Raw genomic sequence first — 11,787 nt, 5'->3', positions numbered from 1 at the left:
AACAACCTGGATGTACATTTCCTTTTTTTTTTTTTAAAAAAAATAATTTTTATTAAGAATTTCAACATAACAAATTATCAAAACACATCATCTTCATTTCCCCCCCATTTTTGCCTCCCCCTTCCCCAAGAAGAACCCTCTCTCCCCCCACCAAGACGTCCCTCAGCTCCTCTCTCTGATTTTTCAACACATGTTGTTCTCTGCATATTGTAAAATTGTAAAGATCCTTAAATTATCTGTCTTTTACGTTAACACTCAATAAATTTGTGTATGTTTATTCAAAACCTGCCAAGGAGTTGAATTCGTTTTGTTGGTTTTTTAAGTAGTTTGTAAAAAGTTCCCATTCTTCTTTGAAGTCACAGTTGTCTCGCAGTTTGTATGTCAATTTCGCCAATTCTGCATAATCCATCAATTTCTCTTGCCACTGTTCCTTAGTCGGGGTTTCCTCATTCTTCCATCCTTGTGCTAGTAAGACTCTTGCCGCCGTTGTCACATACATGAATAAATTCTTTATTTTCCTTGGCAGGTCTTTTCCTACAATCCCTAACAAAAATGCTTCTGGTTGTTTTTTACAAATGTTAATTTAAACATTTTCTTCAGTACATTTCCAATTGTATTTCAGTTCAACAATTACTTTGATAAAATACACATTTTGTTATGTGCAAATGGCTTTAAATACCTATTAGGTCCATAAATTACCATGTAGCATATATTCAACACAAAAAACAGCAAGAATTTGTTGTTGACAAAGGACAGCTGGACATATAAAAGGCCCCATTACCTTCCGTAGCTGATTTAGGCCTCATCAAACCTAAATGTGGCCCTCCCTGGTCTGCTCACACTTGTTGCACTATCACTATCCAGCAATAGCAGACCTTCCAAGTTCTCCTATTTTCCAGGGACAGTCCCGGATTTACAGAAGTCATCCCGGTTTCTGATTTTATCCTGGAATGTCCCACTTTTCTCAGGATGTTCCCATTTTCATAGGAGAAATGTTGGAGGGTATCGAGTTATCTGATCCCCAAGCCATCGGATGGAAGCTCTGTATAGGGATTTTTAAAAAATGCTTAATGTTTTATTGTGTTTTTACATTTGTTGGAAGCTGTCCAGGTTGGCTGGGGCAACCCAGTGAGATGTGTGGGGTATAAATTATAAAACTATTATTATTATTATTATTATTATTATTATTATTATTATTATTATGGAATAAGACATCCCCATTTCCATCGAAGAAATGTTGGAGGGTATGCCAATGTAATAAAACCAAACTCTGTCGGGAAATGATATATAATGAAATGAAAAAAAATGATGATTTTCTTTTTTAAAAAAAAGTCAGAAGTCTTTCTTTTAGGAATAATAGGTGTAGAAGTACCAAAAGATCGAAATAATTTATTTATGTATGCAACCACAGCAGCTCGGATACTATCTGCTCAGTTGCTGTTGCTTAAGTAATATTGTTATATTTATAGCACTAAAATGTGTTTTATTGTATGTTGTTATATTTGTTATTGTTTTGCTATGTTATAATAAAGCTGTTACTATGTTGAAATTGTTTTTGTAGAGTTCGTTTGAAATGTATTTCAGCTTTTGCATTTTAAGCTGCTTTGAGCATGATTTTCTTTTTGTGGAAAAGCAGTATACAAATAAAATGAATGAATGGATGAATAAATGAAATGGAAGGAAGGAGCAGGTCCCAACAAAAGATGAATGTCAGATTTGCGGGAATATTCTGAAATGGCGGAACTAACAAGCAGAATGTGAGACCAAGAGAAGGAAGAGTTTAAGAAAGAATGGGGGAAATTTGTGGAATATATGAAGAATCATTGCAAACACCTTTAAACGTTAGCAGGATTTGAATAACTGGAACAGAGAAAATAAAATAGGGTGGAAATAGAAGGGGAAAGTAGTATTTTGAATATGCAGTTGAACAGGGGAGACAATAATGAATCATGGAAGGAGGGAAAGGGAAGTTGATGTTAATGAGATTATTTAAATATATATATATATATTGTAATATTGAAAATGATAAAACAGGGTTGCCATAATGTCCGGTATTCGGCCTTGGTAAACAGTGTATGGGTGAAAATGGCTGAAACGTCTGGTAAAATCCAGACATATGACAGCCCATGTTAGAAGTGCATCTTGGCGAACTGCATTTAAAAACAGCTCAAAATCTTATTTTTTTTAAATGTCGAGATGTAGCCAAAACAACAACAACGGGGGGGGGGGGCTCAACAACTTGGCAAAAAACAAAAAAATCTCAGCAATTTTTGTTTCCGGATCTTCACTTTTTGAAATACGGCAACCCTAAACACACACACACACTGTCAGGCCCCTGACGACAATTTCCACCTGCTTGATGGGCAAGGTCTGAAGCAGTTAGCCAGGCCACAGGATCAACTGTCAACCCAGTCAATCTGTCAATCACAGTTTGTGACAGTTGCAAGTACAGTGGTGCCTCGCAAGACGAAAAGAATCCATTCTGTGATTCTCTTCGTCTAGCAGTTTTTTCGTCTTGCGAAGCAAGCCCATTGAAGGATTAGCGGATTAGCGCTATTAGCGGCTTTTAGCGGCTTATCTGCTGATCGGATCAGCTGATAAGCGGCTTAGCGGCTTAGAAAAGAGGGGGAGGGGGAAAAACCAGCAGGAACTCGCAAGACATTGTCATCTTGCGAAGCAAGGCCATAGGAAATTCGTTTTGCGAAGCACCTCCAAAATGGAAAACTCTTTCGTCTAGCGAGTTTTCCGTCTTGCGAGGCATTCGTCTTGCAGGGCACCACTGTAATACCCATCGGGGCACTTAAGAGAAGCCGCGAAAACTTGGAGTGACCCCACTCAGGGGCAAACGAATGACTTCAGTGCCGTGCGTCGGAGGAGGGCTGTGGAACACACAAAACGCCCAGGAGGTGGGCAGGATTCGTCTTGAGGATTATGTTTTCATTAACCCAAGTTTCTTCCAGATGTCGTGCTCCTTCCACCCTGAGCTTCAAAGGCCCCCTTGGCGGGTTCTGACGAAGCCACGAGGGAGCGTGGGACAAAAAGAACGAGGGTGGCGGGGTTTCAAAAAAAGAAAAGAAAAATGGGCTGCTTCTCTGAGCCTCGCTTCCTGGCTCTGTGAGCAAGCCCCGTCTTTGCGCACGTGTGTGCAAAATCCTATTGCCCCCCCCCCCCGCTTAAATTATGTGAAATGAAATGTGCTAACAACATGGAGCATGTGGGGGGCATTTATTTGTTTATTTCGTGAGGGGGTGTGGATTTGGTGTGTGTGTGCAAAGGAACATTGTTCCGGGCTGTTTTGTAACATCTTCTTGGCCGCGCGCCCACCATCTTGGCAGCAGCCAAGGGTTCCTTCTCTCCAGACAGCCGTGCCATTTGGAGCCCAGGGATCCCTGCTTGCAACCGGTGGTGCTCCTTGGAGTGCCTGGGAGGCCTGCCCTGAGAGGCGAGACCGATTGCCAGAGAGGCACATTTCCTCAAGAGGAAACTGGTTACACGAACCCATGCTCATGCACAGTGCCGGATTTACATATAGTAGTACCTCGGGTTAAGTACGGTACTTAATTCGTTCCGGAGGTCCGTTCTTAACCTGAAACTGTTCATAACCTGAAGCACCACTTTAGCTAATGCGGCCTTCCGCTGCTGCTGCTGCTGCTGCTGCGCAATTTCTGTTCTCATCCCGAAGCAAAGTTCTTAACCTGAGGTAAAAGATGCCTGCTTCTTGGGAGAAAAGCAATGACAAACCTAGACAGCATCTTAAAAAAGCAGAGACATCACCTTGCCGACAAAGGTCCGTATAGTTAAAGCTATGGTTATCTCAGTATGTATGGAAGTGAGAGCTGGACCATAAAGAAGGCTGATCGCCAAAGAATTGATGCTTTTGAATTATGGTGCTGGAGGAGACTCTTGAGAGTCCCATGGACTGCAAGAAGATCAAACCTCTCCATTCTGAAGGAAATCAGCCCTGAGTGCTCACTGGAAGGACAGATCGTGAAGCTGAGGCTCCAATACTTTGGCCACCTCATGAGAAGAGAAGACTCCCTGGAAAAGACCCTGATGTTGGGAAAGATGGAGGGCACAAGGAGAAGGGGACGACAGAGGACAAGATGGTTGGATAGTGTTCTCGAAGCTACCAGCATGAGTTTGACCAAACTGCGGGAGGCAGTGGAAGACAGGAGTGCCTGGCGTGCTCTGGTCCATGGGGTCACGAAGAGTCGGACACGACTAAACGCCTAAACAACAACAACAAATGGAGTTATCCGGCCCCCGAGCCGTCTGAAGGCAATCCTGTATAGGGAAAGTTTTTTTAAAAAATGTTTAATGTTTTATTATGTTTTTATATACGGTATGTTGGAACCTGCCCAGAGTGGCTGGGGCAACCCAGTAAGATGTGTGGGGTATAAATAGTAAAATTACCATTATGGAATGGGACGTCCGTATTTTCATTGGGGAAAAGTTGGAGGTTATCCTGTGCACACCCAGCATCTTGTACAATCTGGACCCTCGGGCAATGGGAGTGCAAGACGAGTGAGTTAGTCCTGTGACCTCTCCAGGCCACCACCCCCTGGCATGCAGAAACATCTGGAGCCCAGAAACATCTGGAGGGCACCAGGTTGACAGAAACTGGTCCTCTCTAACCAGCAATGTCTCTTCAGAAAGGGCCTCTCCCCCCCCCCAGCCCTATAATCATAAATCCCCTTTCAAAATGAAAATCTGAAAAGGCAAGGATCTGAAACTGGCCCCTTCTGCACGCAGAGCGCATTTTCGACCAGCGACAGATCCTCTTAATTTTCGAAATGCAAGGCTGCTTTGGCCATTCTGCAATTGCAGAGCATTCCATCCCAATTATGATTTACAATGCTAATATAAACTAGTCCCTGACAACAGCATTCATATTTGAATTGCGGTTGGGGTGGGGAGATTATTTCTGCCAACTTCTAAGTGGTACTAACATCCCTGAAGCGCATTCCAGAGACAAACCGGCTCTGGAGTGCTCTCACTAATGACTGGCAATAGGTCAGAAGGAACCTGTTTAACCTGATGGGACGTTTATAAAAGGCCCCAGCGGAGCCGAACGCATTCAGAACAAGGCTGGATTGGTTGAGGTTTTAAGTCCAATACTTACTTCCCCATCCCTCTGGGAGAAGGCAAGAAGCTCATCAGGGCAGCGGCCGGTATGTATCTCTGGAGAGTTTGATGATCTGCCTTTGGAATAGACACCAGAATTGAGTGGCATGGGATCAGGGACATCAAGAGCAAATTAGGCCCACAATGCCCTCTCCAAGTGTCTCGATTTTCCAGGGACTTTCCCAGAATTACAAAGCCATTCCAGGTTTGATTTGATCCCAGAAAAAAAATAGAAGTACAGTAACTTCTTTAAAAAAACACCACAACTTCAAGGAAAGGCTCAGAAAATAAATATCCCGCTGATGTAGTTCAGAAGCGTCAACAAACCTAGCTTTAAACTTTATAATAGCATTAATTCTTCAGTAGTGTTGATTCCTGCATTGCAGACGGTTGACTAGATGACCCGCAGGCCCCTTCCAACTCTGCAATTCTGTGTCATAGTAAATGTGGACCAAATGAGAGATTCCGAGCCCTTATTGCATTATTGGAAAATACATATCATGCTCCATCCCAGTATATCCTATTGAGGCTCTGTCCTATAGTCAGTCTCAGACTCTCTCTCTTTCTGAGGAGAGCGGGTGGCGCTGTGGTCTAAACCACTGAGCCTCTTGGGCTTGCCAATCAGAAGGTCGGCGGGTCAAATCCCTGCAATGGGGTGAGCTCCCATTGCTCTGTCCCATCTTCTGTCAACCTAGCAGTTCGAAAGCACTCTGGTGCAAGTAGATAGATAGGTACCGCTGTGGTGGGAAGGTAAACAACATTTCTGGGCGCTCTGGTTTCCGTCATGGTGTCCCATTGTGGCAGAAGCGGTTTAGTCCTGCTGGCCACATGACCTGGAAAGCTGTCTGTGGATAAACGCCGGCTCCCTTGGCCTGAAAGCAAGATGAGTGCCGCAACCCCATAGTTGCCTTTGACTGGACTTAACCATCCAGGGGTCCTTTACCTGAGAGCCAGTGTGGTGTAGTGGTTAAGAGCGGTAGTCTCATAATCTGGTGAACCGGGTTCGTGTCTCCGCTCCTCCGCATGCAGCTGCTGGGTGACCTTGGGCTAGTCATACTTATTTGAAGTCTCTCAGCCCCACTCACCTCACAGAGTGTTTGTTGTGGGGGAGGAAGGGAAAGGAGATTGTTGTCTGCTTTGAGACTCCTTAGGGTAGTGATAAAGCGGGATATCAAATCCAAACTCTTGTTCTTCTTCTTCTTCTCTCCTCTCTCTTGCTCCCTCCCTCCCTCCCCTAACCTCCTGAGGGAGGGCACATGCTGCAACTTGCAGGGGTATATCTCTGACAGGGGTTCCCAAGAGTTTTCCCCAAACCTAGCAAGGGTTGCACAGGATTGAACTTGGCCGATGTTCACCCCCTGAGCTACAGCTCTTCCCGTTTCTGTGAGATAAGTAAAGCAGCACAGGCCTGCTGGAGATGAAAGGGTTATGCTCCCTCTCTCAGCTGTATGTCTGATCGTTATCACCATGAATAGACACAAGGGGAGACTTTGACCTCTGGGGCTTGCAAGGTGGAGAACAGGTGAGGACAAATGATTTCTCAGTCCTCGGATGGGTTTGGTCACACCTGTTCAGCGATCGCTTGTAGGCTTTATGCCGGAGAGCCAACCCTCACATGGAAGTGGGATAGACAGGATCCCTCTCCCCTTTCCACCCATTGGCTATTCCTGGAAAACAGGGATCAGGTGCCAAATGTCCATATCAGCGGGCATGTTGTATTTATTACGAATCTGAGGTAAGCACTGTCTGTGCCCTTTCAAACCTCGTCAGAACACTCCTCAAGACGTAACAGCTCCATTCCTCTTTCTGCAACAGGTGAAGCAAACCCCAAACTGTCTTAGAAGAGAGAACTGCCCGGAAGCTTCTGAATTTGCCGATTCCTGCTGTCAGGCAAGTAATAATAATAATAATAACAATAATTTATTATTTGTACCCCGCCCATCTGGCTGGGTTTCCCCAGCCACTCTGGGTGGCTTCCAACAAAGATTAAAAATACATCAAAATGTCACACATTAAAAACTTCCCTGAACAGGGCTGCCTTCAGATGTCTTCTAAAAGTCTGGTAGTTGTTGTTCTCTTTGACATCTGGTGGGAGGGCATTCCACAGAGCAGGCGCCACTACCAAGAAGGCCCTGTGCCTGGTTCCCTGTAGCTTTGCTTCTCACAGTGAGGGAACTGCCAGAAGGCCCTCAGCGCTGGACCTCAGTGTCCAGGCTAAACGATGGGGGAGTCACAGAGGGTCACCTTCCCCACCCCTAGCGCTCTCGGGAATTTTCTGGGCCACGGTTCGCATCCTACCTAGCCATTGGTGACGCTGCCTGGGGCTGATGGGAGTTGCAGTCCAGTAATGTATGACGGTGACTGAAATTCTCCGCCAAGGTGATAGAAATTCTGTCACAATAACAGCTGGATTTGGCAAGGGTGCATATCATTTGTTTCCTTATACCCTGCAGGAAACTCCAGGATTTGCAGTCTTAGAAAGAGAGAGAATTGTACTTTTGCACCAATGTACTTTTCCGTGTATAAGATGCCCCCATGTATAAGACGCCCCCAATTTTGGGGGACTAAATTTAAAGAAAATGAGGGGAGATGGCCCAAAGTTGTTGAGTGCACGCAGCTTCTCCTCCACGCCACTATCCATGTATAGGACAAACCCAATTTTTTTGACATCATTTCTATTATTTTTTTAATTAATATTTTATTAAGTTTTCTCAATAAAGAAGTTCGAAAAGAATACAAAAACAGAAGAAAAAGGTACAAAAACAGAAAAATACAAAGTCAAAATTCAAAAATACAAACATTAAACACAAAAAAGAAGAAAAATGAAAAGCACAAAAGGAAGAAAAACAAAACTCCCTCTTTTTTAACTCCTCTTTAGTTAACTTATTTTCCTGACTTCCTCACGCCTCCCTTTTTTGTATCCCTTTTTAAAAATTTTTGACATCATTTCTGAGTCAAAAAACCTTGTCTAATACACAGGGAAATACAGTATTTATTTTAAAGCCCTTCAGCATTTTAGTGTGCTTTAGTCCTAATTTTGTACGCAGTTTTGCTTAACGTGTACAGTTATGCAAGCCATTTCCCCCTAAAAGAGTGTGTTGCATGTCCTACTTTCGTTTGCATAAGCATTTTTATACACACTATCCCTAATGCATTCATTTATGTGCACATTACCGGCTTGGAGAATTGCACTGCAGCATTCAGAGGACTGCAGATATTGAAGGATAGATGTGTTTCAGTTTATGCTACTGTTTTGAGAAGTGGGAATTGGACATGAGATTGCTGTTGCTCTCAGGGCCTGCTTGCATCTGCTTGAACCCTGTGAGGACAAGATTCTGAACAAGTCGGGCTTTAGGCCAGGACACACATACACACACCCAGGATTTTCTTAGGTCCTTAGGTTTATTTGCCATTTGTCAGCAACGCCAGAAGCCTATGCAACAGTGCACACATGCACCCTGGTGGCAGCCTTGGCAGCCGCCAACGTTTGTATTTGCACACGTGTCTTTTAATGGTTCAAGAAATCGAAAAACACGTGCAGTTTGGGAGTGCTGCAGAAAAAGAACCTCAGTTGCTGAACAGTTCAGAATCTATCGCTGGTTAATGTTTAATGCCACTAATAAAAGATAAACAGTGACAGTACCGTAAGCACAACGTTTAGACCAGAGCATCAGATGTGGAAGTTATCAGTCTATTTTCCCCCCCACGGGTCTTCCCATATTGTAGTTTAAAAAAGAAAAAAGATTCTTCCTGACAGTAAGAGCTGTTCGACAGTGGAATTTGCTGCCAAGGAGTGTGGTGGAGTCTCCTTCTTTGGAGGTCTTTAAGCAGAGGCTTGACAACCATATGTCAGGAGTGCTCTGATGGTGTTTCCTGCTTGGCAGGGGGTTGGACTCGATGGCCCCTGTGGTCTCTTCCAACTCTATGATTCTATGATTTAATATCCTATTGTGTTGTGTAGTGCTATTTCCAGTTTAGCAGTGGGGCTGTGATGCAGGTACCTAAGTGGCAAAGAAAGACCAGTAATAAATATCATCATCATCATCATTGCAGGGACGCGGGTGGCTCTGTGGGTTAAACCACAGAGCCTAGGACTTGCCAATCAGAAGGTTGGCAGTTCGAATCCCCGCGACGGGGTGAGCTCCTGTTGCTCGGTCCCTGCTCCTGCCAACCTAGCAGTTCGAAAGCACGTCAAAGTGCAAGTCGATAAATAGGTACCGCTCCGGCGGGAAGGTAAATGGCGTTTCCGTGCGCTGCTCTGGTTCGCCCTGTACACAGAATTGACCTGCACCTCCATGGACAGCTGTGAGTCCGAAATGAGGTACGCAGCCTGGGAGTCATTTTGGACCCTTATGTTTCCCTCCCCTTATGGTATTGATCTATTGGCTACTTTTAAAATGAGGCTGCATTTTAAATTACATTTTAACCTGTATTTTAAATTGGTCCCCCCCCCCCATTATGTTTTTACTGTGATTTTATTGGTGTTAGCCGCCCTGAGCCCAGCAGTGGTGAGGGAGGGCAGGGTATAAATAATAATAATTATTATTATTATTATCTGAAGCCAACTAAGAATATGGCAGGCATTTTTAATTACTTCTGACTACAGCGCTTGCCAATGAACTGGCTGACCTTGTGGTTTTGCGTTCCCCTTTCGGCAGGATCTTCTTGGCGTCTCCTGCTGGAAGATGTCCAAAGTGTTCTCCACCAGCCTCCGCTGTCGGTTGCCTGCCTTGCTGTTCCTCTTCCAGGGAGCTGTGCTGGTGATCTTCGCCCTCTTTGTGACATACGATGAGCACACGGACGCCGCCAGCCAGCCTGCTGAGGTTGACCCATCCGCCAACCAGGTCTACGCCATCTTCCCCCTCTTCCAGGACATCCAGCTGATGTTGTTGGTGGGGTTGGGTTTGCTGCTGGCTTTCATGAAGGGCTACGGAGTTAGCGCCGTGGCCTGCAACTTCCTGCTGGCCAACTTCTCCACCCAGTGGGCCCTGGTCGTCCAGGGCTTCGTACACTACGGCCAACATGGGAGAGTCCACCTCGGCCTCTACAACATCCTCACGGCCGAGTTTGCAGCCGTGACAGTCCTCATCTCTGCTGGGGCTATCCTGGGTCGAACAAGCCCCATCCAGCTTCTTCTCATGAGCTTGTGCGAAATCCCTCTCTACGTGGCCTGCGAGTGGCTCATCGTGAGTTATTTCCAGGCAGTGGATGTCGGAGGAACCATAACCCTCCACGTCTTTGCTTGCTATTTCGGGCTGGGCACTTCCATCGCTCTCTACCGGCCGGGATTGCAGCTGGGGCACCCAATGGAGACTCCATCTTACATCTCCGACCTTCTGTCCTTGGTGGGGACCATGTTTCTTTGGGTGTTCTGGCCCAGTTTCGTGGCTGTCCTCGCCCACCAAGGAGATGCCCAGCACAGGGCTGTGCTTCACACGTGGCTTACTCTCAGTGCCAGCGCCCTGACCTCCTTTGCCACCTCCAGCCTCCTGGAGAAGAAGGGGAAACTGAACCTGTGCCACCTGCAGAACGCCACGTTGGCCGGAGGTGTGGCCATTGGTGCGGTAGCAGACATGGTCATTTCACCAGCTGGGGCATTTGCCCTGGGCATTGTTTCCTCGCTAGCCTGCATCCTTGGGTTCAGGTACATGTCACCGTTCTTGGCCACTAGAGTTCGCCTCCAGGACCAGTGTGGAATCCACAACCTTCACGGCTTACCAGGCATCATTGGCGCCATGGGCGGAATTGTAGCCATCTTGTTGGTGCCGGATGAGGCCTACGGACCTCGCCTTCGCCAGGTCTTCCCTCAGCGTGGCCTCCTGCCACGGAACGTCACCCTGGAGGCAACCTTGGCGGGGGAGAACGTGGGAAGAAGCGCCACGCAGCAAGCTCTCCACCAGGCTGCAGGTCTCGGTGTCTCCATACTTGTGTCCCTTGTGGGTGGCTACTTCACCGGGTTGGTTTTGAAACTGCCTTTTTTAGCACAGCCGCCTGACCAAGTCTGCTTTGACGATGCTCTTTACTTCAAGATCCAAGAGACAACGGAGAACTCGAGTGTTGAGCAGGCTAGAGAGGAGCTCCTGGTGCCCCTGAAGGACAAAGCTTGAGGGTCTGTCTGCTTGTGCCTTCAAAGCAGAAATAAAACAACAGAGTGGGAGAATAACATTTGTCATGGTTTTCCTGGAGTGCCGTGCTGTCGGGGCTGGAAGATTTGAAGGAGGACCACCTGCTTGGAGGCAGATGGGACAATTGACCCAAACACAGAGGTAACTGTTGAAGTGAGGGCAGCAAAAATGCACCTAAGAAGCTCAAACCATATATATGTCTGACACCTTTCTTTGGAGATTAAATCACTGTCCAGACTTTAACATTCAAAAACTTTACTTGCAGAAACTTATAGATGAATTACAACATAATATTTACAGTCACATGCTTCTCCAAGCATGGGTTTACAGTCTCTTCTTCTAACTTCCAAAACAACTGCATTTTCCTTTCTTTCCAGAGCTCAGCACTCAGTTTTCTGCATCTCAGTTAGGCCATGCCGTGCAGCTCCTATGAAATATTTCTGCTTTCACCTTCTCCTGCAGCTTAGCTCTCTTTTCTTCCAAGCAGAGAATAAGCGCTCCAACGCTCTATTCAACTTCGCAGTGTTCACAGTGGATT

At 45.9% G+C, this 11,787-nt stretch overlaps 1 protein-coding gene across 3 annotated transcripts; it reads left to right on the top strand.

Annotated features, from left to right (window-relative positions):
- Positions 1-2,814: 2,814 nt before the first annotated feature.
- Positions 2,815-11,565, top strand: LOC310708773 (ammonium transporter Rh type B-like). Of its 3 annotated transcripts, none has more exons than XM_083507576.1 (3): positions 2,815-2,906; positions 6,940-7,014; positions 9,783-11,565. In XM_083507576.1, exons 1-3 carry the CDS (start codon positions 2,850-2,852, stop codon positions 11,229-11,231), a joined length of 1,581 nt encoding a protein of 526 aa, XP_083363702.1. In that variant the 5' UTR covers positions 2,815-2,849; the 3' UTR covers positions 11,232-11,565. The 3 variants fall into 3 exon arrangements, with proteins under 3 accessions (XP_083363702.1, XP_083363700.1, XP_083363701.1); XM_083507574.1 differs by lacking the exon at positions 2,815-2,906 and adding an exon at positions 5,019-5,171; XM_083507575.1 differs by lacking the exon at positions 2,815-2,906 and adding an exon at positions 6,629-6,859.
- Positions 11,566-11,787: the final 222 nt, after the last annotated feature.

This window comes from Podarcis liolepis (genome assembly GCF_965112155.1).
Source record: "Podarcis liolepis genome assembly, chromosome: 6".
Lineage (NCBI taxonomy): Eukaryota > Metazoa > Chordata > Lepidosauria > Squamata > Lacertidae > Podarcis > Podarcis liolepis.
Note: the sequence above shows the minus strand (reverse complement) of the source record. Positions and strands in the feature narration are given on the sequence as shown.